This window comes from Tiliqua scincoides, chromosome 8, assembly GCF_035046505.1.
Source record: "Tiliqua scincoides isolate rTilSci1 chromosome 8, rTilSci1.hap2, whole genome shotgun sequence".
Classification (NCBI taxonomy): Eukaryota; Metazoa; Chordata; class Lepidosauria; order Squamata; family Scincidae; genus Tiliqua; species Tiliqua scincoides.
In genome coordinates this window covers 37,936,228-37,963,436 of record NC_089828.1, presented here as the reverse complement: position 1 = coordinate 37,963,436, position 27,209 = coordinate 37,936,228, and the positions used below count along the sequence as shown (strand labels likewise).

The window sequence follows — 27,209 nt, the reverse complement described above, 5'->3', positions numbered from 1 at the left end:
GTTCTTTGGTTAAAAAAACTGCATCAAAAAGAATTTGGATACAGTCAGGTGGATAGCACCAAGAGTCTTTTTTTGTGGTGATTTTTTAATCAAATGCACTGTGCATTGGTAATTAGGATGAGGGGAAATATGTATGACTGAAAATTACTGCAAAATTGCACATGCACCAGATCCAAAATTAAGTTTAGAAATTCTCCTAATTAAATTGGAAGACAGGTAGAATGGAACATGGGGCAGGGAATCCAATAATAAAGTGATGAAGGTGATGTCTTTTCACCCCAAATGCATGTTATTATTAACATAATTTATATACCACTTTTCAACAAAAAGTTCACAAAGCAGTTTACAGAAAATATCAAATAACTAATGCCACCCTATCCCAAAAGGGCTCACAATCTAAAAAGATGCAACACCAGCAGACAGCCACTAGAAGACACCGCTGGGGTGAGGTGGGCCAGTTACTCTCCCCCTGCTAAATAAAAGAGGAGCACCGACTTGAAAAACTGCTTCTTAACCAGTTAGCAGCGCCTTGGATATTTTAGACACACCTAAAAGTAATTGTTATCAATTGTTCATTGTTATCAAACAATGAAACATTTTTCTCCTGAAGTAGAAAAACCAGACAACATCCCAACATACTAATTGTCCCATCCCTGGTCTTAACAAGGTAGGGGGAGCAGTTCAGCAGTGAAAGCAAGATTGTCAGTTAGAGCAGGGGTCTCTAAACTTTTCGACCGAAGGGCCGCATCAAATATCTGGCAGTGTTGAGGGCCGGAAAAAAAAATTAAATATAAAATTTAAATAAATACGTTAGGGATGGAACTTAGATGAATGAATGAATGGGCTAAAATGCCCAGGACTTCTCCAAGCACCAACACAGCCAAGGAAATAAAGCACACACAAGCGCAACTCTTGTTCTGTTTGGTCAACTGGTCCGGAGGCTCTCAGGGAATCAGAGGCTAGCCGCGGGCCGAATAGAGGCTCTCTGCGGGCCGCATCTGGCCCCCGGGCAGGGGTTTGGAGACCCCTGAGTTAGAGTGTCAAGGGCTGAGCAACAGGAAAGCTGTCCAAGAGGCACTGAAAACTTAGAAAGCAGTTGGTGGAGCTATTGCAGTTGGTGGAGCTATTGTGTAGTAGGAATTCTTCCGAGTGCTTTTTGTTCTCCTAAAACTTTTTTCTATCATAAAAGCATTTGAGATCAAAATTGCAGTGCAGCAACTTGGTGTAGTTCTAGTGGTTTGGCTTCAGCATGGCCTCCCTGTAGGGCCATACATTCTACAACTAACCTCACTTCCCCCTGTATTTTCTTCTTGTTTGCCCTGGGATTTGCTAGATCAGTGGTTCTCACACATTTAGCAGTAGAATTCACTTTTTAGAATGAGAATCTGTCAGAATCCACTGGAAGTGATCTCATGACTGGAAGTGACATCATTAAGCAGGAATTTTTTAGCAACCCTAGGCTGCAATCCAACCCACACTTACTTAGGATTAAGTCCCATTGACTATCATTGGTAAAAGAATGTACATAGTAGCTTGTTAAAAGTACACATGTTGGCATCCTTCAGTCTTGGAAGACTATGGTGTCACGCTCTGAATGGTGGTTCTGGAACAGAGTGTCCTCTCCAGTGCGCGAAGCCTGGGTAAAGCAGGTATGGAGGATAGGCTGTTACCCATGCAGCAAATCCCCCCTCTCCACGTCGCTGAAATGGTCCAATGGAAAGGCAGAGGCCAATATGTTTGGTTCCAGCAGCGTCGCAGGAGTTGCCAGAACGTGACTGTGTTCAGCCATGAACTGCCTCAGGGACTCCGGCTCCGGATTTTGCCTCGAGGTTGACTCCTGAAGCCTTTTCCATAACTGGATGTAGCCACAAGGCAGTGGAGGTTTGGGATCAGAGTTTTCCTTCTCTCAGATGAGCTACCTTTCCAGGCTGACGAGTCCCATCTACCCGGTGGCTGTTTAGTCGCCTCTTACAACAAGTACAGCCAAACTGAGGGCCTATTCTTATCCCCAGCCCCCAGGGGAAAGTTAAAAGTACAGGTCTATCACATTTCCCCAAATGCAGTCACATACCATAGCAGCATCAAGTATAATGTATTAAAAATAAAATATTGAAATGAATGGGGCCCATCTGAAATTGGCTTGCAACCCACCTACTTGGTTCCAACCCACAGTTTGAGAAACACTGGTCTAGACTTTTGGGAGCTGCATTTCCCTTCCAGGTGACTCTTCCCTGCTGTCTCTGTCTCACACTTTTCTTTCTCTTCCCTCTTTTCATTATCACTTGCATACCTCTCTTGCTCAGTGGGAAACTGATGACACTGCGGAATATGTAAGTACAATGTTCCCATGTTGGCTCTCTTTGCTCTGCTCCTGTCCCCTTCATTGGAGATAGTGTTAATTTTTTTTTCTCCTCTGACTACTCTCACCCACTTCTTTCCCAGTCCTATGTTGCCTTGAGTCTTTCTGCATCATTCTCAGAGGGAAGGCATGATTGTTAAACCGGTTTAAGTATACATACTGCAGATGTGGCACCCCTTCAGTTGGTGGAATGTAACGCAGAAGCCTTTGGTGGAGGCTGACAAAATGCACTATCGAGCATGTTAGTCTCAAAGAAGCTGCTCTTAATGGTACAGAGAGGTGTATTCAAAAAAAACCTCCACCAGTCGTTTTCAAGAGAAGAGAAGGTTTGAAGAGGAGGGCGAATGCTTTAATCTGCTTGAGGCTGGCATTTTTTCCTTGGAGACTTAAGAGGGAATAAAGATCCTTTGAAGAGCTCAGGAAGCATTTTGATGGTGAATGTGTTTTCTGTTGCGATAGGAAGGAAAATGTTGGGAGGCAGATGGAGGAGCAAAGGCCCCTCTGCTGGCTGCATGCTTTGCATAAAAAGAGGTTTCTTCATAGCAAGTTGTGTATGTTTTGTAGCTAGTTTTCCTCCCCCCTGCTTCTCTATTTCCTTCTCCCTCTTAAAGGATTGCTTTATGTTTTATTCCCAGCATGTTTCTGAATTTTTCTTTGCAAGTTCAGATGTATCTTATTTCTGCATTTAAACAAGGGAAACAGATAGATCTATGTTTGGATTCCCTTCCACAGGAAATGATCATTGCTGGGCTGCAGCCAGAGACTGCCTATTCTATCACAGTAGCAGCCTATACAATGAAAGGAGATGGTGCCCGTAGCAAACCCAAGCTGGTTGTGACCAAGGGGGCAGGTGAGTAGTCTGGGGGGTGCTAATGCCTGCAGGTCTGATTAAAGGATTATAGTGAAATACTTAGGGAGAGTTAGCTAAAAGTCTGAAGTCAAATCAATTTGTTCCCAAGCATACTCTGCCGCCTGTCCAAAATACAACACAAGCATACCCATATGCTTCTATGATAGGGTTGGGAACTCAACTTGGATGACTCGAATGCAGGTCGTGAAAATGCACATTTTTCGCTGACTCGAGTTGCATGTGTGGAAGACTTGGAAAAACACTTGAGTCAGGGCCCCCCCATGCATATAGACTTGTGTCTGCCTGTGTCTAGGTGTACTTTGCTTACTGTTTTCGCAGTGTGAAAACTTTGTGGGGCCATCATTCAGACCAGGTGAGCAGCAGGGAGGTTCCAGCCAGGAGGCAAGGAAGGGTTAATATTTGCATTTGCATCCAAGCAAGAGGGGGGAGGCAGGAGCAGGCTCTGTGATAGGAAGAAAGGAGCAGATGATCATTGGACACAGGATGGGAGATCTGGTATTTTCTTTGGCTGAGGGAGGGCAGAGGGAGGAACCCAAGGGGGTTCTTGCTTTACGATTGGCTGCAGAAGCCTAGGGAGGGAGAGGAGGCAGGGAAGGGGGGAGGCAGTTCATAGTGATCACACTTTCCTCCTCATGGCTCCATTGTTACTTGGGCGGAGGAAGCCTCACTGAATAACCAACTGCAGTGGGACTACTTCTGTGTAGAGCTGCCAAGGATTGGGTCATCACAGCTGCTGCACGTGACCCTCCTCCCTCTTGCCGCTTCTCTCCTGGCTCTTTTGCAGTCCCTCCGACCCCCTCCTGCCCTGTTTACAGATAGGCAGGGCCATCAGGGGTATGTTCAAAGAGAGCCTGGCAGCAGCCCCTTTTTTCCAATGGCAGGCTTTTTAAAGGGGGGGGTCCTTTTTAAATGGTCCTTTAGAGTCGCAAAAGGATGACTTGGAGACTTGGAAAGTGCTCCCATTATGACTCTTAGTCAAGTCACGGGGGCAGTGACTCTAGACTCAACTTGAGTCAAGCTGTGCTGGGTTTTCCCATCCTTGTGTTATGAACATTGGCCACTTCTTCCCAAGCTTGAGTCACAGGCAAGGGTCTCTTAAAGGCAATGTGAATTGCGAGAGAGGCAGATCTCTTTTTACATTCAACTGTTTACTCCCATAGACAAGCCAAAACTACATGCAAATGGGGAATAAGTAGTTAAGAAATATAGGAAGGGCACTGCCAAAGTCTCTACTGATGTTCACATTATTGGATAGGAGAAAATTAAGAGCCCTTTACCTGGCAGAGCACTCCTTTCATAATCTCAGCTGTTCATTTTTGGCATACAAGCTAAAGAGATGGTCGTGAACAGCTGAGAGAGCCTCAGGAAAGTCCTCTTCCCAACCCCCTCCCCTTGCTGTTAATGAAGAAGAGGGGGTTAAAGAACCTTTGCCTGAGTCTTAACTAATGTGAAAATGAGTTTAGTAGATATCACTGATGCATGTGCCTTTTGTTATAGGGCCCCTTGTCCACAGGTATAGTTCCTGTTAAAAAATGATGGCCAAGCAAAGTGCTCTAAGACAGTGGAATGTCACTGTATATTTCAGTCCTTCATGTATCTATTTGGAAAGACAAACTTGCATCAAATAATCTTTGAAGACACTCTCATTGTAGAGAGAATAATGGTATCAGATCAAAGCTCCAAACATTTGGATTTGTGGGTATAATATATGTTTGCCAGTTTGCTTCCCAAATGAAATTTACAGAGAAAAGAATGAATAGCAGAGGTAAATGAAGACTGTAATTTTTGAGGCCTTCTATTGCAATTGGCTTTCAAGATCCAGATGGATGTGGGAGGAATTCAAACATACACCCATCCTCTACAGCAGAGGTTCTCAAACTGGGGCATCACAATGCCCCAGCCTGAGAAGCTCTAAACGTGCACCCTTAAGGGATTGGGCAACCTCAATAGCAGCATAGGTGCTCATGCAATCGCTTAGGCGCTGGGAACATCAGGGCTAATTCTAGACTTACCAAAGCCCGCTGATGCCCTCTGGAGGGTGGGGGAAGCATGCGAAGCCCTCGGCAAGCCTCCCCACACCTTAAAATAGTAGGAAAATGCTCGCACAACCCATTTCTGATTTTTGTCATGAAACCGGAAGTGGGTCTCACAAACATTTTTCAACAATTCTAAGATGCGCGAGGCTTGCTGAGGATCCCGCAGGCTTCCCCCACTCTCCGGAGGGCATCTATGGGCCTTGGTAAGTCCAAAATTGTCCCCAATGCCGACACGATTGCAGATGCTACCTCCTTCCCTCCCCTGCAAGAACTTACAGCAGCCCACACTTTCTCGAAGAGTTTGAGAACTGCTGCTCTACAGCCTGAAGTAGTACATCCAGTTAAAATGTTTCTACTTGGCTCTGTTTCCATGAACTAGACTGCTGGGTCATTATACAAGATGTCCTGTGGCAAGAGATCTGCTTTTTGCACCAGAACGCATCTCTTCCCTTTGTGAAGATTTACTCTTTTTCTTCTTCTTCTACTGGATTCATGAATGCACCCAACACTGAAGGCCTCTTTCTCCAACATACAAGTTATTACCTGAAAATTTCCTCCGGTTTGAAATACAGGTTGAGTCTCATTATTCACAAGTGCCATGTTGGAGCACTTTGCACAGACAACTTGCTGCACTCAGAACACATACAAGAACAAATTTTCAGGTTTTAAGTTTATGGTTAAAAAAAGTGATACATTAATATTATTTATTGTTATTATCACATTTATTACATTTATGAGGTGGTTCATGGGGGTCCATGAGTTACTGCACTGGGTGACACCAACCCTAGTGACACCTCTGGCTCTTCCTGAAGCATCTGTTCACCACTGTTGGAAGCAAGATGCTGGACAAGATGGACCTTAGGTTTGATACAACAGGAATGCTCTCTTAAATTTGCAGATTAAATTTGTATAGAATAACTTTCCCTACCCATTCTTTTTTCTCCTTAGAAATTAGTTCCTGCAAATAAACATTTTTTTTCAGACCTGTAGAGGGTATTTTCTAATTTTTTTTAATGCAACAATCAATCTGTGCATCTCTTGTAGAAGAAGCTCAATATTATGCATTCATAAATGAATACTACTACATACAGATCTGCAGAAAGGTTTTGAATTGCTGCTGGGGTGGTGAGATGAACTTTTCTTCTAAAGGTCCTTATGCTTTGCTTTTCTATTGTCTAGTCCCAGGAAAGCCAATCCTGTCCATCCATCCATCACAAGAAAATGCCCTCCTTGTGAAATGGGAACCTCCCTTAGATGCAGAAGGCCAGGTGTTGGGTTACCGCCTGCAGTTTGGCCGGAAGGACATCAATCCCTTGGCCACATTGGAGTTCACAGCCCAGGAGGATAAGTACACCGCCACCAGTATCCACAAGGGGGCCACCTACGTTTTCAAGCTGGCTGTGAAAAGTCGGTCTGGTTTTGGGGAGGAAGCAGTACAGGAGCTCACCATTCCTGAAGATGTGCCCAAGGGTTACCCCCAAATCCTTGAGGCAAGCAACGTCACCTCCAAATCAATACAGTTCAACTGGTTGCCCCCCGTCTTGGCTGAGAGGAATGGGGTGATTGTCAAGTACACCGTTGCCTACAGGGAGGCCGGTTTTTCTGGCAACCCACAGGAAAAAGAGCTCCCCCCATCTCCTGAGAATTCATATACACTCAACGGCCTCAAGCCCAACACCGCCTATGATGTTAAAATCCGAGCCCACACCATTAAGGGCCCTGGGCCATACAGCCCAAGTGTCCAATACTGGACTTTCCTTCTGGACCAAGGTAGGACTTGTGGGTTTCTCCTCCATCTCTCGCCCTGTTCTCTGAGCTGCTCCTGGGAGGCAGAGAAGCCTTTAAAAAAAAAAAAAAAGTAATTAGCTCCTTGCCAACTTGAAGATAGGCATGTGAGTACATTTTTAAAAATGACATAAAAATTCTCTCTGCCTTCAGCAGGTAAGTTCCTTTTCCTTTTTCTTCCAAAAGTCAAGTCCAAACAGCCCTTCTTGATTGACAGCTGGGCAACCTGATTGACAGTTGCTATCACAGGTGGGCGGAGTCTTTTCTTCAGCTTTTTCTCTTTCTCTTTCCTGTTTTTTTCTTTTTGCAAGCCACAAAAGGGGGGGAACAACAAGAAAAAACAAAACTACTAATTCGGAATCCATATGATTTCACTGAAAGACGTTCTCCTCAGCAGCCAATCAGGAGTCATGTAACCTTTCATTGGTGGTGTGGGGGCGAGGGAGGATGAAGGAATTGACAGGGAAGTGGTATTTCTTCTACTGCACAAATGGTTGGTGGTAGACCTGTGAATATGATGGGAATGTAGATAAATAACCAGAGATAATTTAGGGAACAAGCAAATCCTGTGTATGGGGGAGGGGGGATGCTTCTAATTGGTGGAATCCAACCACAGATCTTTCCTTGTTCCTTCCTCTTCTCTCATTGCTTTTCTTTCCAACAGTTCTTCCAAAAAACTTCAAAGTGAAGATGGTGACCAAGACCTCAGTTCTTCTAGGCTGGGAGTTCCCTGAAAATTACAATTCTCCTATTTCATACAAGGTATGGATTCATTAGTAGGGATAAAGCTTAACTAGGTAAAGGTTTGTCTGTATGTGATTTATTTATTAATGTAAATTGCCTGTTCTTAATGTTGGAACTCAGTGTGACATCCACAGGAGTTCCCTGACTGTCCTCCATTCATGCACTGACCAGATCTACATCTGTTTAATTCCAGGAAGTTGGCTGCATTATGTGCTCTCAAATCATGCCCTAGAACTGTTGTGTGTGGATTATTTATATTAAATTAATTTTTTTTTGTAATGTAGCAAATGAATAATATGCATCCAGAAAAAAATAGGGCTGCAAGTGTAATAATCTGATCAATTAAAAAGCTTTTTAATTAACTTAAAAGATGTGTCTTAAAAGTCTAATCAAAATGCCTTTTTTAAAAGCAGAGGGTTTTATTAATAAATGTACTTATTAAAACTGATGACAAGCACCATCTCAAGAGCCATTTTACCTTTTCACTGACAAGTGAAGGAACCTCAAATTATTAACAACGCAGAAAATTAATATTATTTGTCACTTACTGGAATATTAATTCTCCAGTGGTATCTTCATATCAGGGTCATTCCTCAGGGGGTAGTTCCTCCCTCTCAGGTAGGCAGGCCAGAGTGAAGAAACTTCCTGAGAGGGAGGGGCTGCCTGGACTACCCCTGTCTCACCTAGCTTGTCTGCCAAGCAGGACAGAGTTGGGTCAGCTCCCGCTGAACCCCCACTAGAAAACGCAGGGGACCTATTCATTTTTTATCCCCTGTGCAGTTTCCTATCCTCTTAGCAAGATTATACCTGCAAGGAAAAAAAAGGAGGCGCTCTTTTTTTTGCCCGCTTCCTTTTTTCTCCTTGCAGGTATGCGCCCTACTGTCTGGCTACAGGCTGCCTGCCTCTCTTAGGCAGGGCAGCTGCATCTTGAGAAGCCTCTCACCCCCCTCCCACTTGGCTGGGGCACAGCAAACTAACCCATGAGCACTCCGGACACCTTCAGCCTCCAGAGCCACTTTCCCCCAACGGCACAGCTTCTCTACCCAGTCCTTTCTCACTACAGAGACTTGGTGAGTCTCACTCTTTCCAGTCCTGGCGGACATCTCCTCCTCCCCCATGGTGAACCCCAACAAGGCCCCAGAGACATCCACCCCCCACGCGGGTCTCAGCACCCTAGACTGGGGGGAAGCTTACCAGTGCAATCGGAGATGGTCCAGGCCAATATCTCTGCTGCAGTGGAATCTTTCCAGAGACTGGTGGGGGGGGGGGTTCCCCTTCCTCCAGCTGGCCCCCACCCCTGCTGAGCCTCAGTCCTCCCACCAGAAGATGATGAGGCAGACCTGGCCTGTCCACCCAAGAGGCATTGGGACCCCACCGCTCAGAGCATTGTCTCAGAGCACACCCTGAGCACCCAGGCTCCCGCTGAGGCATCGGGCTCCCAGCCTAAATGCCGGCCCCGGCAGTCTTCTGAAACTAGCAGGAGACGCCCCAGTGGTTCCCAAAGCCCCCTTCCTTCCAACAACTGTTCTATTGGGAGCAGGCTAACCCTTCCAAGGGTCAGGACTCCAACAGGCCATCCACCAGATTTTACAACCTGCCACCCAAGATCATAGCCCGCCTCAAGTCCCCCCAGTGAACACCCCAGTAGCAGCCCTGGGCTCCCCCTCCATCCTGCCGGCAGATAGTGACGGCCTCCCCAAAGACCCTACAAATAAGAGGGTCGAGCTAGCAGCCAGGAGGGGCTTCAAGGCCTCTGCTAACGCCCTACAAGCCTCAGTGGCCTCATCCCTGTGTGACAGAGCCCTGGTCTTGCAGCAGTTTAGCAAGAACTACCCACTCCCCTCCAAGGCCTGCTCCAATATCAGCATGGCCTCTGCTGCTGCTTTCATAGCCAACGCTATGACAGACTCCCTGCAGTTTTCTGCCAGGTCTTTGGCTGCCAGGGTTTCCACATGGCAAAGCACTTAGCTGCGCAATTGGAATGTGGACACATTCTTGCACTCACATGTTGTCAGCCTTCCCTACTTGGGAGGCAAGCTTTTGGAGGAGGGCCTTGATCCTCTCCTGGTCGAATCCAAGGGAAAGAAGAAAGTACTGCCCACCAGGGACAGGGCCCCAAGATCTTCCCAGAAGTCCAAGCCCTGGCCCTTTCATCTGCTAAGGCAGTACTCTCCCAACTCCTCCTCTCTGGCGAGCACCTGCAGAGGGCAGAGGACTGTCTGGCACCCTTGGAAGCTGACCTTCAAACCACCCAGCCAGCAGCCCCAGTGTTTCATCCCCAAGGGGCACAAGCCTTAATGATGCTCAGCCATCCTCATCACTATCCATAGGAGGAAGACTGCAGCTCTTTACCGACAGGTGGGAAGATGTGACCACCGGCAGATGGGTCTGAGACACGGTACCCCTGGGCTTCTCCCTGGAGCTTCACACCATGTCTGGTTTTTTTCAAGTGCCCAGACCCAAGTGCCCCCTGAAGCATGCCAAGACCCATCCAGCATCTCATTCACATCAGGGCCATAGAACTAGTTCCAGGGACCCAATGGGGTTCCGGAGTATATTCACACCTCTTCACCATGCCCAAGAGATCTGGCAGCACCCAAGCCATACTGGACCTCAAATGGCTCAACTGGTGGTTACGCCACCAGAAGTTCAAGATGGAGACCCTATGCTCCATCCTCATGTCCATCAGGAGGCATGAATACATGACCTTGCTAGACCTTCAGTAAGTGTACCTTCACGTTCCCATTCTGCCAGCGCACCTCTGCTTTCTCAGATTCTGTTATCAGAACCAGCATTACCAGTACCCTGCTCTTCCTTTTGAACTCTTGTCAGCACCAAGCGTCTTCACAAAGATCCTCATCATTCTGATCACAAATATCTGTGTAAGGGTTGTGGCTGCTTTCCCGTACCTGGATGACATCCTCCTGAGATTGTCGTCGCTGGAGGTCGGGGCACTATACCTGTGCCAGACCATCCACTGCCTCAGTCATCATGGGTTCCTTGTGAATCTGGAGAAGAATCACCTGATGCCTTCCTTGACTATAGAGCACCTGGAAGCTATCTCTATATCACCCAGTTCAAGGTCTTCCTATCCCAGGACCAGCAAACCAAGACACCTGCTCTTATCTCTTCCGTTCTCCAGTACCCCAGACTGGACGTTCTAACCCTGCCCACGTCCTGGGCATGCTGACCTGATGCAAGGACATCATCCTCTGGGCAAGGGCCAGAACTTGATCACTCCAGCGCCTGCTGCTCCCATTCCAGGAATTCATTGCCAGTCACAGAAGCAGGCGTTTCAAGCTGGATTCCCTCACCACTGAGAACCTTCGCTGGTGAATGCATCCACACAGTCTGAATCAATGTTCCCCAATCCAGATCCACCACAGGGTCTCCCTGTTCACAGATGCAAGCCTCCAGGGCTGGGGGGCCCACACCAATGGAGCAGTTTCCCTGAGGTCCTTGAGCGAAGCGAGAGAGCCCATCAGTTTCCTTGAGCTGAGGACTATTCTCCTGGCCCTGAAGTCCTTCTCCAGCAGCTCAGGAACAAGGACATCCTGGTTTACACGGACAACATGTCGGCCAAGGTGTACGTCAACTGCCAGGGGGCACCCACTCGTCAGCCCTGCAGAGAGAGGCACGCAAACTACTCCTGTGGGCAGAGAGAAACCTCAGCTCCATCAGAGCAGAGCACACTCCCAGACTGGACAATACCATGGCGAACTTGTTGAGTTGGCAGGACTTTGACCAGTCGGAATGGACCCTGTACCCACAGGCCTTCGCATGGATCGACTGCAAGTTTGGTCCACTCTTCCGTCCACTTGTTCAGTCCTTTCCACTGAACCAAGGCCACATTTGTCTCCTACCGGCTCAGTGACCCTTCCACCATGTGGGTCAGTGAGGCCATAGCCGAGACCTACAAGGCCACCAGCAGAGAGCCCCCTAAGGGTATTATGGCTCACCCACTAAAGGGAGCTGCTACTCTGTCAGCATTCAGAGCCCACCCCTCCTTGAAGGCAGTGTGTAAGGCAACCACCTGGAGCTTGCCTAACACATTTATCAAGCATTATAAGATTGAAACCTTAACCTCAGGAGATGCAGCCTTCGCCAGGTGCATCCTTCAAAGTGTGGTTACACAAGCTTCTGGCAGCTCTCACCCTTGAAGAGCTTGGCTTGGGCACATCCCATCCGAAGACTGACTCTGACATGGAGATCCCACTGGAGAATGGGGAGATTTTGTACGTACTGTGAATCCCCCGACTCAGTGGTCTCCATGTCAGGGTCTGTCCACCTGCCCTCACAAAGCAAAAGAGAGAGAGAAAGCCTTAGTAGTCTATCTAGCGTTCAGTAGCCTTAAGAGCCCCTGTAGTCATAAGTGTTCAGAGGAGGAGGGAACACAGCATGATGGAGGGGTAAGCCCTACAGTGCACACCCCCATCACGATAGATGAGCAGTCTCCTAGACGACCAGTGCTGCTCAGTGCCTCATGTTCAGAACTGGACACACCCAGCACCAGGACCAGCATTCCTCCTTCAGCATCTTTGCAGCACATCTCTCCTGGATCATTGTAGTTGGGGAGGGGTCTTTGAAACTTGGACAGCCTGGGGCAGTTCAGGAAGCCCCCCCCCCCCAGTCTTCAGTTTCGTCAGTCTGGCCTACCTACCTGAAAGGGAGGAGCTACCCCCGGACAACTGACCCTGACATGGAGACCACTGAGAAGCGGGATTCTCTGTCAGTACAAAATCTCCCTGATTTCAAGACAATGTATATCTATGGACGCAATCCAAACCTGCGCTGGAGCATGCAAGCCAGGAGGCTTGTGCTGCATCCAACACAGGTTCGTTGGGTGCAGCAGCTCAGCCAGAGACAAAGGGAGGCTCTTCCCCTTACCCCTGGGTAAGGGCTGCGTGCCCCTATGGGTCTCCTCAAAGCCACTCGTTCACCCCAGGGAGGGAGGTTGGGATCCGGCATAACCGCCGGGTCCCTGCCCCACTCCTGGCTCCCTTCACGCCCACCCCTAGGGCCACCCATTGCCTGCCCTCCACCCAGAAACGCCGCCTTCTGCCCCTTCTCCGCCCCCCACACCTACCTTTGCCACTTGTGTTGGTGCGAGAGCTGCCGCGGAGGCTTCTGCATGCTTCCGCACGTCGGTGCATCTAAATGCGCTGACGTGGCTCCCACCGATGGAGGCGCAAACATGCTTTACGGCACATTTGCAACCCTCCTATGCCGGCCCAAGGGACCAATAAGATGCCTTTAGGATTGCGTCCTATATATGTTTTCTCTCTTACAAATTTGCATTATTTATAATTTATTATTTTCTATAATCTTCATCAAAAAGAAAGTATCCCTCTTTTCTTTCACAGAAGAAGAAATGTCTTTCTCCAGGATGGTACCTGCTATGTCACCACAGAAGATGGTTATTGCTTTTGTATGCAGATTTACTCAGTTAGTTAATTGACTGAGGTTGCAATCCTTTGCACACTTTCCCATGAATAAACCCCATAAAACACTGTGGGAATTACTTCTGAGTAAACATGAGTAGACTTTCTCTGTAAAACTCATATAATGAATAGACTAAAATTTATTTAATTGGGTGGCAGCCTCAAACAAAGGGCCAAACTATACATGACATTACTCCCATCTTTAGAAAAGATGAAGAAATTGATGAGAAATGATTATTTCTAAAACATAGCCATATGTGGGACTTTGATCCAACCCAGGAGTGTGGTATGCAGCAAGGCAGGGTTTAAGAATTCTTCCTGTGCCGTTTTTTTCTGGTGAACCCCTCTCCAAGCAGTAATTGGTCCCCAAATGACAACTGCTTTGTGAGCAAACCACCACATGGACAGATTTTGGGGTACAAAAATGGTATAGGGAAAATGTGTTTCAAGGAAACCTCTGCAATACACCACACTCCTAGGTCAGATTTGGGAGCCATGGCTAAATTTTTAAGATAAAATTACCACTGCTTGTCCAATTCTGAACTACTTCCACACTAAGCTGATTTTCTAAAGGTGATGCCACATATAGTTTCTACTCAAATGTTAAAAAATTAATTTTAAACAGCACCAAAGATATATAGTGGAAACCTTTATTTGACTGCATATATTATGATAATTGATATCTTACCCTAGGGTCCCAGTTGCATGAATGCAAAATATCACATATTGGCCAGTTTCAATTTTAAAAGAACATCAGAACTTCCAGATGTTAGAGAACCACCTTTAATAGTGGCTTTGGTGTATTCTTAATAGATAGGCTTTTGGCTCATGGATTTATTTAATTGTTTGGCAAAATGCAGCATCATTATATAAAATTCACAATATACAATGTAATTATATAAAATATAAACAACAAGCAATAAATTATTAAAACATGGTGAATAAAATAGTGAATGAAATTGCATTATATGTTATATAGGAGCAGTTACTAAGTGATATAAGTGACTGCTCATGGATGAAGAAAGTGGCAACAGAGAGGTGCTTAACAGGTTAAAGCTACACACATTTCTATTCAGGAGACATGTGCTTGTCTGGAGAGAAGAGCTTCAAATGTATACTATAAAAGGAATATTGTCATTCATCCTCCTCTCCCTCCCCTTCCCTCCCAACCCCCTTCTCCAGATCCAATTTGAGAATGGTGGCCAGGAGATTGAGGTGGATGGACGCACAACCAAGAAGCTCATAACAAACCTGAAGCCCCAGACATCCTACAGATTTCTCCTGACTAACCGGGGTAATAGCATGGGAGGTCTTCAGCAGAAGGTAGAGGTATCAACAGCGGCCAACATGTTGAGCAAGAAGCCAGAGGTGTCCTTCCGGCATGATATGGATGGTAGCGTGATGGTGAATTTGCCAGATGTGAAAAGCTCGGCGCCTCCTGCAGAGTACGTGAGGAGGAAGTGGAGTTCAGTAGTAGAACATATGCATGTTAAAGTCCAAGAATCAGAACCTTGGCATTCCTGGTCTTTATCTACAATTTTATGGATGTAAACCAGGAATTGTCTAGAAACCACTGAGAGCAATCCAAACCTGCGCTGGAACAGGCAAGCCAGGAGGCTTGCACTGCATCCAAGGCAGGTTTGTGGTCAGCAGCGGCTCAGCCAGAGACAAGGGGAAACTCTTTATGTTAAGGAAGGGATAGAATCCAGCAAAGTAGAGATTGAAGGTGGGTCCGACTCCACCGTAGAATCTCTGTGGGTTAAATTACCAAGCTTGTGCAGCAATGTAATACTGGGGGCGTGCTATCGTCCTCCAGACCAGAAATCGGATGGGGACCTTGAAATGAGGAAACAGATCAGGGAGGTGACAAGGAAGGACAGGGTTGTAATCATGGGGGACTTCAATTATCCTCATATTGACTGGGTCAATTTGTGTTCTGGACACGATAAGGAAACCGGATTTCTTGACGTGCTAAATGACTGTGGCTTAGATCAGCTAGTCACGGAGCCCACCAGAGGACAGGTGACTCTGGATTTAATTTTGTGCTGTACGCAGGACCTGGTTAGAGATGTAAACGTTACTGAGCCATTGGGGAACAGTGATCATGCTGCGATCCGTTTTGACGTGCACGTTGGGGGAAGAATACCAGGCAAATCTCTAACAAAAACCCTTGACTTCCGACGGGCGGACTTCCCTCAAATGAGGAGGCTGGTTAGAAGGAGGTTGAAAGGGAGGGTAAAAAGAGTCCAGTCTCTCCAGAGTGCATGGAGGCTGCTTAAAACAACAGTAATAGAGGCCCAGCAGAGGTGTATACCGCAAAGAAAGAAGGGTTCCACTAAATCTAGGAGAGTGCCCGCATGGCTAACCAGCCAAGTTAGAGAGGCTGTGAAGGGCAAGGAAGCTTCCTTCCGTAAATGGAAGTCTTGCCCTAATGAAGAGAATAAAAAGGAACATAAACTGTGGCAAAAGAAATGTAAGAAGGTGATAGGGGAGGCCAAGCGAGACTATGAGGAACGCATGGCCAGCAACATTAAGGGGAATAATAAAAGCTTCTTCAAATATGTTAGAAGCAGGAAACCCGCCAGAGAAGCGGTTGGCCCTCTGGATGGTGAGGGAGGGAAAGGGGAGATAAAAGGAGACTTAGAGATGGCAGAGAAATTAAATGAGTTCTTTGCATCTGTCTTCACGGCAGAAGACCTCGGGCAGATACCGCTGCCCGAACGGCCCCTCCTAACCGAGGAGTTAAGTCAGATAGAGGTTAAAAGAGAAGATGTTTCAGACCTCATTGATAAATTAAAGATCAATAAGTCACCGGGCCCTGATGGCATACACCCAAGGGTTATTAAGGAATTGAAGAATGAAGTTGCAGATCTCTTGACTAAGGTATGCAACTTGTCCCTCAAAACGGCCACGGTGCCAGAAGATTGGAGGATAGCAAATGTCACGCCTATTTTTAAAAAGGGAAAGAGGGGGGACCCGGGAAACTATAGTCCGGTCAGCCTAACATCCATACCGGGTAAGATGGTGGAATGCCTCATCAAAGATAGGATCTCAAAACACATAGACGAACAGGCCTTGCTGAGGGAGAGTCAGCATGGCTTCTGTAAGGGTAAGTCTTGCCTCACAAACCTTATAGAATTCTTTGAAAAGGTCAACAGGCATGTGGATGCGGGAGAACCCGTGGACATTATATATCTGGACTTTCAGAAGGCGTTTGACACGGTCCCTCACCAAAGGCTACTGAAAAAACTCCACAGTCAGGGAATTAGAGGACAGGTCCTCTCGTGGATTGAGAACTGGTTGGAGGCCAGGAAGCAGAGAGTGGGTGTCAATGGGCAATTTTCACAGTGGAGAGAGGTGAAAAGCGGTGTGCCCCAAGGATCTGTCCTGGGACCGGTGCTTTTCAACCTCTTCATAAATGACCTGGAGACAGGGTTGAGCAGTGAAGTGGCTAAGTTTGCAGATGACACCAAACTTTTCCGAGTGGTAAAGACCAGAAGTGATTGTGAGGAGCTCCAGAAGGATCTCTCCAGACTGGCAGAATGGGCAGCAAAATGGCAGATGCGCTTCAATGTCAGTAAGTGTAAAGTCATGCACATTGGGGCAAAAAATCAAAACTTTAGATATAGGCTGATGGGTTCTGAGCTGTCTGTGACAGATCAGGAGAGAGATCTTGGGGTGGTGGTGGACAGGTCGATGAAAGTGTCGACCCAATGTGCGGCGGCAGTGAAGAAGGCCAATTCTATGCTTGGGATCATTAGGAAGGGTGTTGAGAACAAAACGGTTAGTATTATAATGCCGTTGTACAAATCGATGGTAAGGCCACACCTGGAGTATTGTGTCCAGTTCTGGTCGCCGCATCTCAAAAAAGACATAGTGGAAATGGAAAAGGTGCAAAAGAGAGCAACTAAGATGATTACGGGGCTGGGGCACCTTCCTTATGAGGAAAGGCTACGGCGTTTGGGCCTCTTCAGCCTAGAAAAGAGACGCTTGAGGGGGGACATGATTGAGACATACAAAATTATGCAGGGGATGGACAGAGTGGATAGGGAGATGCTCTTTACACTCTCACATAATACCAGAACCAGGGGACATCCACTAAAATTGAGTGTTGGGCGGGTTAGGACAGACAAAAGAAAATATTTCTTTACTCAGCGCATGGTCGGTCTGTGGAACTCCTTGCCACAGGATGTGGTGCTGGCGTCTAGCCTAGACGCCTTTAAAAGGGGATTGGACGAGTTTCTGGAGGAAAAATCCATTATGGGATACAAGCCATGATGTGTATGCGCAACCTCCTGATTTTAGGAATGGGTTAAGTCAGAATGCCAGATGTAGGGGAGAGCACCAGGATGAGGTCTCTTGTTATCTGGTGTGCTCCCTGGGGCATTTGGTGGGCCACTGTGAGATACAGGAAGCTGGACTAGATGGGCCTATGGCCTGATCCAGTGGGGCTGTTCTTATGTTCTTATGTTCTTATGTTCTTCCCCTTACCTGTGGGTAAGGGCTGCTGGCCCCAATAGGTCTCCTTGGACCTGCGCCACCTCTGGAGGTAGCGCAAGTTCAAGGATAGTGGAGCGGCTTGAAGCCATTCCGTTTTCCCTGGGGACGGGGGTTGGGATCCAGTATAACTGCCGGGTCCCAGCCCTGCCTCCGGCTCCCTGTGCGCACACCCCCGGGGCTGCTTATTGCCCACCCTCCCCCCGCCCAGGAATACCTTCCTCCCTCCTTCCCGGCCCCCCACGCCTACCTTTTCCGTTGCGTCGGCTCTCCAGGGCCGAGAATAACGCTTCTCAAAGCATCAGCCTGGCTTCCTCCCACGGAGGCGCAAACATGCTTTACAGCACATTTGCGACCCTCCTGGGCCGGCCCAAATCATTGTTAGGATTGCGCCCTCTGCAACCTAAACAGGCCCCACGTTTGGTGCTTGTAAAATTTCCAGGTCTGAAATGAAGAATTGGGAAATATACCCCTATAATTTAATTTGTTTTAAAAATGCATTGGTGACATTTACAACAACAAAAAAACCTCTAAAAGTGACTTAGGAAGTCAAGTGATATCTTAATATCATTAACAATACAAAGTACACATTCTTCTTATATTAACATATTACTGCATCAGGAGAGACCACAGCTCAATGCTTTCCAGCAGCATCTTAAAGTAGAACTGGGAAAGATCCCTGGCTGAAACCCTGCTGCCAGTCAGTTTAGGTGATTTTAAGTTAATGAACCAATGATCTGGCTCAGTATAAGGCGCCTTCATGTGTCTGCACGTGCACTCTCTTCAGTAGCTTCAGTGGGGTGGGGTGGTTGGCTGTTAAATAGTCAGGTAGGGTGCAGCATCCTGTTTCCCACTGTGGTCACCCAGAAGCCTCTGTGAAGCCCACAGAATGGACATGAGGGCCACAGCCCTTCCCAGTTTTTCCCCCCTTGGAATGAATGTTACTTAGAGGTATATTGCCTCTATACATTGATGTTCCATTAAGCTGTTGTTGAGAAACTTTTTTTCTATAAGGATGAAAGAAGAATCCTGCTAATTTGGACAAAAGGTCCATCCAGTCCAGGTTCCTGTTTCCAACAGTGGCCAACCAAATACTTCTGGGAAGTTTATAAGTTGGCCATCAAGGCAATAGCTTCTGAATTTGAGGTTTTGCTGTTAGTCACGTTGCTTACTTCTGCAACGTGGTCCTTTGTAGGGATGCAGTAGGGATGCACATCCAAGACATGTGATCTGGATCATCTTTGAGGAGAGGAACAAAAGACAGAGCCCCATGTGAGCAGCAAGGAAACGATTGTAGGAGGGGGATAGGTGGGAGAAGGCACAGCATGGTTACATCAGGAGTTGCCTTTAAAACTACTTATGCAGCCCTTATGTTTAAATAAAATGAAAACTATTTCTAATTTGCATTAGAAGGATGCGGAGGGTAGAAAGATAGGCTTGACCTGGGACTTATGGCAATAGACCTGTATTTTTCAGCTTGTTGGCTTATCTCTCTCATTTCTCTCTTTCCCTTACCTATTCTCTACCTGGTTTCTTTTCTTTCTTTTTACCAGGGCGTATTATATAGTGGTAGTCCCACTGAAGAAATCCAGAAGCGGCCAATTCCAGAACCCATACAACAGCCCTGAAGAAATGGACTTGGAAGAGGTGGGTGTTGAGGCCTGTTTCAGTTTTGAGCTACTGCTGCCCCCATCACCACCACACATACCCAATGCTGGTCCAGGACCAGAGGCGTACCTAGGTCATTTGACACCCGGGGCCCATAAAATTTTGTCACCCCATATGACATAATCAATCAATTAAGGTAGGTAAGGTAGGTGAGACAGAGATAATAATAATCATTATTAGAGAATAATCATAATAATCAGAGAATAATTATGAAATTCTTCATAAAATGGTATATAACATGACGGTATTATTCCGAAAACCAAAATTTCCAGCATTTTGGTCACTAGGAAGATTGTGGGAGATCCAGGCTTGGGGGGGGGGGAGAGAGAAAGGGAGATTGTGGGGGGATGCAGGCTTGGAGCCTTGCACTCTCCTGTGCCCAACTTGACCAGGAACCAAGGCACGTTTGCCTACTCGTGAGTAAATGCGACCATGTGACTTCCTTTCACTTTCCGTATGGCTCAATAGTCCCTCAGCTTGGAGGGAGGGGCTTCCTTCTTGGGTGTTTTTGGGGGGCTGATTTCATTGGACAGGAAACATTCTGGTGTCCTTGGATTCTTCTCAGTCTGCCCTTTCCGATGGAGTAAGGCAAGTCTGCCTACTCGTGAGTAAACGTGTGATATGGCTCGGTTTCACTTTCCATAGGACTCCATGCATTTTGGGGTTTCCAGTTCTTTGGTCATAATGTTTGATGGAAAGGAGATATTTCACTCTGGTTTTTTGCATTGTATTCCGCTGGAAATTCCACATCCAGCGGTATATGGCATGTTAGCATATGTTAGTGATGTTGGGTCATTTGTGGTGTCACCCCCCCAAGGGTGGTACCCAGGGCAGACCACCCCCCCCCCTTCCTAGCTACATCACTGTCCAGGACAGTCCTGTGCTCAGGGTGGAATAATAGGGTTATATCCCATTATATCCCAGCATCATGGGTAGATCTCTTGGACTGCGTGCTGCAAGCTCCAAAAGAACATTGTTGCTCTCTACCCCCCATCCTAAAAAACTATGCTTCCCAACTCTAGAAGAAAAAGTTACCTCTGACCTGAGCACAGTGAGGACAGTCGCAAACAGCAATGTCTTCAATGGCAACATTGGACAAAATGCTGTCAATTGGCTCTCCCAGCCACCTCCCTTTTTCTCAGTGGACCCTCTTCACATGGTGGCTGCTTTTCCTCCTTGGCACCACTCATTGGCTGTTAAGACACAAGGAGGAGAAGCAGCAGTAGTTGCCAGTCCCTGCTCTGGGGGATGAAGGGCAGATAAGTGAACATCATCCCTTATTGCTGCTCACCTTCCTAAATGGATGGATTGAAAAGATGGTGAACACTGACTATGATGAGTGGCAGTGAGTCCTTTTGGGGGTCTTGGAATCTGCCTAAGGATGCTGATCGTTCCAGGGATGAAGCTCTGCTTTCTGAGCGTTTCCACTGCCCCTAAAACGTCAACTCTTTCTTCCATCCTCCTTCCAGGGATGAAGCTAACCAACAGAAATCTTTTCTCGTGCGTGGGGGATAATCTATCACTCATCATGATTAACAACATAGAGGGGAGACAAATTGATCAATCAGGCTTCCTTCTTTAAACCAACCACTCAGAAGCTTAAAACACTCAGAAGCCCTTCAGCCATTCAGATTGAACATATTATCTTTCCTTTCTTCCATCATGGAACAAAGCAGTGTATATAGTGCTCCCATGTGGACCCTGAGCCAGACACTGACCAGAACTCAGCCTGTTTGGCTTTAGTAACAGGGGTGTAGCTAAGGGAGGACAGGGGGGTACTTTGCCCCAGGTATTACACATTGGTGGGGTACAAACCCATACCCCCGACAGTGAACCCAATGTTTGAAAGAGTAGCCTTCTGAGGCTTGTTCTTCACATGGAGGAATTTAGGAGGTGTTTCGAAACACTGTTTGACAGGAGGCTTGCAAACCTCATCAGCGAAGCTGTAAATGAAATACGGAAGGGAGGGTGGAGACTAAAATCCAGAATCGATTATAAAGAGAGGCCCTAGAGACAAAGCTGCAAAGGGTGAAGCAGACTTATGGGGGCAATCAGGGATTTATAAGAAACTATAGGGAAGCTAACAGGCAGTGGCAGGGCCTAGGAGGAGGTGGGTAAAGGGGGTAATTTGTACCTATGCAAATACATATGTAAAGAAGGTATATACCAGCACAGAAATCCAGAACCTGAGAAAGGAACCTCAGTAGAAAATGTCTAGCTAAGAATAAAAGGAGAATGGAATAAAATTGATAGCATCATGGGAGTCTCCCATAGACCACCTTACCGAGCAGAAGTTATGGATGATGTTTTCCTATAACAGATTGCTAAATTTTCCAAGAGACAAGCCATAGTGCTAACAGGGGATTTCAAGTATTCCAACATCTGCTCAAAGTCTCTTTTGGCTAAGAATAGGAGGTCCAATTGACTGACTGACTGACTGACTGACTGACAACTTTATCCTTCCGAAGATGGAAGAAGAAACTAGGAGCTGACTATCCTGTACTTAATCCTCACCAATAGGGCAGAACTGGCAAATGAAGTGAACATTTATTTATTTAATTGATTTATACCCCGCCTTTCACCTGGTAAGAGTACTCAAGGCAGCTCAAAATGGCAGGGACTTTGGGCAAAACTGACCATGTCTTCTTGGAATAATCAATATGAAAGGAAGAAAAAGTTAAGGGTAGTCTGATGTATTCCCTGGGTTTCAGGAAAACTGATTTTGATGTGTTGAAAATTATCGCATGGCTGGAACTTCCAGAGAAGAGAAGAATCTAAGAGGAACAGGATATATTGAAAAATGAGGTACTGAAGGCACAACCACAAACAGTTCCCATGAGAAGGAAAATTGGAAGACATTGAAGGAAACCAGTGTGGCTGCACAAAGCTTTCTGAGAAATTGAGAAACAAGCACACGTATAAGAAATGGAAGGAGGGACAAAGTAACAATATATAAATGTAGCCTGCACTTCTAGGAATAGTGTCAGGAAGGCAAAAGCACAGAATGAGCTGAAGCTAGTAAGAGATGTCAACAAAAACAAAAAAAGGTCTTTTTGGTTAAGTTTGTAAGGTTAAAGAAGGGGTAGGTCTTTTGTTTACAGAAGGTAATGGAGTGGTAAGAGACAGCAGAGAGAAAACAGAAAACAGCCACTCAGTTCTTATTTTGCATCTGTCTTCTCCTATAAGAGAAGGTGACCAGAACAATCATGTTGCTGCTGGGGACACAGGGATTTTTTTTACTTAACCCTGTCCACAGTGGCTTCCGGGGGTTGTGGGGGTTGCCTCTATAGGACTCCCTGTGACTCAAAACATTTAAAAAAAAAAACAATCGCAATCCACTTCCAAGTTGCAATCACGAAATTGGAAGTGGATCATTGATTGCCCTTTTTTAAAAATGTTTTGAGGCACGGGGAGTCCTGCAGATGGCTTCATGGAGCTCTGTGCACCCTCCAGAGACTGCTGCAGACAGGATAAGTTTTTTAAAAAGCTCCTGCATCTCCACTGGTGGCTGGATCGTTCCAATTTCATTGTTGCCATCCCACCCCCACCTCTGCCAAGACTTACCTTGACACTGGGATGTGGGTCTCTTGTGTCTTGTGTGCTCCCTGAGGCATTTGGTGGGCCACTGTGAAATACAGGAAGCTGGACTAGATTGGCCTGATCCAGCAGGGCTGTTCTTATGTACCTTGGTTCTCAAACTCCTGTAAGTTTGAGAACACCTGCCCTAAGGTATTAAAGGAGCGTGTGAGTGTGATCTTGGAGCCACTGTCTGTAATCTTTGAGAACTCTTGAACATTGGGTGAGGTGCCAGCGGACTGGAGACAAGCAGATGTTCCTATTTTTTTAAAGGGAAATAAGGAGAATCTGGGAAACTACAGACTAGTAACATCAGTACCTGAAAAGATCCTGGAATAGCTTATTGATGTCTGAGTGCTTACAAAATTATGGCATTATTTCTAGTAGCCAGCGTGGGTTTGTCAAAAGCACACTGTCATGAGAATGCTGTGGATAATACTGTACCTAGATTTCAGCAAAGCATTTGATAAATTTTCCAATGTCCTTGTGAATTAAGTGGTAAAATTTGACGTAGATGATACTATTCTTAGATGAGTTCAAAGCTGCTTGAACAACCATCTCCAATGAGTGCTAATAAGTGACTTCACATCAGCTTAGCAGGAGGTGTAGAATGCGACAGACCTCTGTTTTGGGCCTGTGCTGTTCAGCTTTTATATAAATTACCTGGATGGGTGGTAGCAAGGTTGCTTATCAAATCTGCAGATGACTGAAAGTTAGAGGAGTGGCTAGCACTCTGGAAGACAGAAATAGAATTCAGAATGACCTTAACAGTTGGGCACAAACCAGCAAAATGAACTTCCATGGAGACAAATACAGTCCTGCATGTGGGTACAAAAAAGTAAAGGCACAACTTCAGGAAGGGTGTTGCATGGCTTGGCAGGAGCATGTTTGAAAATCATCTAAGTGGCCTAGTGGGCCAGTAACTGGATATGAGCCAGCAACAACAAAAAGCTAGCACAAGACTGGGCTGTATTAACAAAGGCATAGAGCCCCCATCATGAGAAGTAACAACAGTTCCACTGTGCTCTGCAGTCATCAGACCTCATTTTGAAATAGTATGCCCAGTTTTGAGTATCACATTTTAGGAAGGACAGTGACAAGTTGGAGTGGGTTCAGAGCACTGGCGTACCTGGGGGGGGGGCAAACAGAGCAAATGCCCCAAGTGCCAACCCTCCGGGGTGCCGCCTCAAGCCTCCCCCCGCTGCCCACCCACTTTTTCCTTTAAAGGGAGAGAAGCGGGCAGCTCAGCTGGCTTCTGTCCATTTAAGAAAGCCTCCTCCCGACGGAGAAGTGGAGCCCAGGAGTGCTCCTGGAGAGGCAGCAAGAAGCTGCCTCTCCAGCAGTGACTCAGCGCTGGACTGGGCTGCCCCCTCCGCAGCTCCTCCTTTATAGGAGGAGAGGGCAGGGGCACCCTAGAGCGTCAGCACGACTCATGTCGCACTGACACTCTGGCATGGGCGCCTCACTCTCTCGCTGTCTCCAGATGGTGAGGGGTCTGGAACTTTAGTCCCTTGAGGAATGATTTAAAAGTGCTTGGTTATGCTTAACCTGGAGAAGATAAGACTAAGGGGAGATATGTTAGCTATCTTCAATTATGTGACAGTCTGTCACATAGAAGGGGCAAACTTGCTCTGTTTGGCTTCTGAGGAAAACAAGAACCAAGGGTTGAGGCTACAGGGAAATCGATTCAGGCTATTTATGAGAATAAATTTTTCCTCATGTTTATCTGCTTTATGCAGCAGCCTATTCTCACTTGTTGGAGACTTTTCAAGCAGGGGCTGGATGGCCACTTGTCAGGGATGCTGTAGTAGTTGCCTGCAGTGACCAAGGAGTTTGTTTCAATGACCTTGAGGGTTATTCCAATTTTAACTTTCAAAGAAACATCTTCAGAAATGGTGTGCTGAATAGGTTGTTGCTATCATTTGTCTCCCCTTCTCTCTTTCCTTGTTTCTCCAGTTGATTCAGGAAATCTCCAGACTCCAGCGTCGCAGTCTCCGCCATTCCCGCCAACTTGATCTCCATAAACCATATGTTGCAGCCCGCTTTCACTCTCTGCCCTCTTTTTTCATCCTTGGGGACATGAAACGCTATGATGGCTTTGAGAACAAGCCCCTGGAAGCTGGACAGAAATATGTCATTTTCATCCTGGCAGTGCTGCGAACAATTGAAGCGGTGAGTTCCATCCTGTCTCTGAACTTGCTCAGCTCATAGTGATTGGGATGCATTATGAATTGAACATCACTTCCCAGGAAAGTTCTTATTTTCCAGCTCAGAATGTAAAACAGGATTCTGCACTTGTAGAGAAATGTGCTTCTTGACCAAGTCCTAGATGTATTCCCATCATGTGTTCCCAGGGGTGATACCAGGGAATCCCCAATAGCTTGTCTGACTAAGAACATGGAAACCTAAGTGACCTGTCATTTGTGTAGTGGCCTTTGATATCCCCTTTATTTAAAAACACTTATTTGGATGTTATAGTTATGAAGATCATGCAACCTTTTGGAGGTTATGGACAGGCTGCCCCAGCCATGAGACCCACTGAAGCAACTGCTTCAAGTAATCTACTGGAGGGGAGTGGCAAACTGATGAGGGGTCAGAACTGATGAGCTCCCAACATGCTCTATTCATCCTGTTTCAGCAGAATCAGACAGAGAGCAAACTGAAAGAGGTGGCAATGGACTTTATGGTAAGAGGAAGGAGTGGAGAGGATTTGCTCCACTCTCTCTCCCCCAATCAGCTGCTTCCCTAAGCAGTCAGGCAGATAAGAAGATAATGGTGGGGCATATTAGTTTGTGATATGTGTGTTCTCTCTCTTTCTATCTGTGTGTGTGTGTGTGTGTGTGAGGGAGGGGACTAACTGGCAAGGGCAGTCGGCCTGCCCAAATTCAGGCAGCAGATCACTGAAACTGCCCTGTGTCTTTGATTAAGGTTACCAAATATAAATGGGGACAGAGTGCCTATACCTTTATCGATTGTATAGAAAAGGGAATTTTGGCAGGTGCAGCTTTTTAAATTCTTCCATGTTCAACTGCACCTGCCAAAATTCCCTTTTCTATACAATGATTAAAGGCATAGGCACTCAGTTCCTGTTTGTATATGGTAACCCTTTCTTTGACTAGTGTCTAGCATCCATAACGTGAACAAAAAAAGATGAAATTTTAAGTGGCAGTTGACAATCAGAAGCTAACGTAATCAGATGCAGTGAACATTGCAAGTCAATATGGAACTTTTGAAGGGGGCGAGTTTCTTTTATTTCAGGCATTCTCCATTGCCACTTGTAATTGCTAACCCAATTTCAAATTGAGCTGAGGGGTACTTCTCTAGTGCCTTCTTGCCATCTCTTCTTATTCAGGTTCACCCAGGATAAAGACAGATAGAATACAAAATAGATAGTCAGCCAGCAGGTCTCTGAGCTGCAGTAAACCAATCTTTGTGACTGAGATTACAAGCTTGCATTCCAGTGAATTGAACACCAGTTTAGATTATTGTCTCCCCTCAAGCTGTTGCCTCAAGTGACCTACTTGCCTTTTTTTTCTTAAATGTTCATGCTTGCCTTAAAAAAAATTTAAAAAATTAAAAGAAATTAATCAGCCTATCCTTTTTTTGTGAATAAGTGGAAACTGCTCCAGGTGACATTGCAGATGCCTCCCAATCAATGCTGACCCATGCACAGCTAGGCTTCCCATCAGTGCTCACCTGTGCTCCGCCAGATTTCTACTACAATCTTGTGAAACATTTTCAAGCTTAACCCTAGAAAGAAAAAGGTACATTGAGATGGAAGTGAGGGTGCTGCTATAGCATCCCACAGTTCTAAGCTAGCTTTGTCTTTATGAACATGCAGAAGAAGGAACTATAGTAGTGAAAGTACAATCCACTTTTCTTAGAACCTCAGCTTTCGTTAAAAACAAAAAACCACATACCACATGAGTATCTAGCACTTATGGCCTTCAACAAGTGAATGTAGAAATAGAAAACCTATTTCTGTTTTCAGCAGAAGCTTGCTGTGCAAAGTGTTAATTGGCTGGTACTGGTGACAGATACCCATCCAGAGCCAGAGCAGTGTTTCAAGTTTGTTTGTTTTTTTAAAGCCTTTCTCCCTACCTTGGTTGTTGTGACCCAAGTGGGTCAGAATCATGATGCTATTAACAAACATACTTAAAGAATCATGTCATTTGGCATTATGGCAGAAGTTTTTTGAATTGAGTCATGAAACGGACCAGCATTCCCTCTGG

The 27,209-nt window shown here is 46.2% G+C and overlaps 1 protein-coding gene across 5 annotated transcripts in view; it reads left to right on the top strand.

Annotated features, from left to right (window-relative positions):
• The window catches only part of PTPRS (protein tyrosine phosphatase receptor type S), a 442,958-nt gene that overhangs the window by 344,485 nt on the left and 71,264 nt on the right, over window positions 1-27,209 (top strand). For 3 of the 5 annotated variants that reach the window (XM_066635289.1, XM_066635291.1, XM_066635288.1), the window contains exons 13-19: window positions 2,304-2,330; window positions 3,092-3,209; window positions 6,446-7,036; window positions 7,716-7,813; window positions 14,419-14,681; window positions 19,287-19,380; window positions 24,934-25,149. In XM_066635289.1, the coding sequence (XP_066491386.1) occupies window positions 2,304-2,330; window positions 3,092-3,209; window positions 6,446-7,036; window positions 7,716-7,813; window positions 14,419-14,681; window positions 19,287-19,380; window positions 24,934-25,149 (1,407 nt within the window). The remainder of the gene's footprint in view (window positions 1-2,303; window positions 2,331-3,091; window positions 3,210-6,445; window positions 7,037-7,715; window positions 7,814-14,418; window positions 14,682-19,286; window positions 19,381-24,933; window positions 25,150-27,209) is intronic. The other 2 variants (XM_066635292.1, XM_066635290.1) reach the window with 1 other exon arrangement.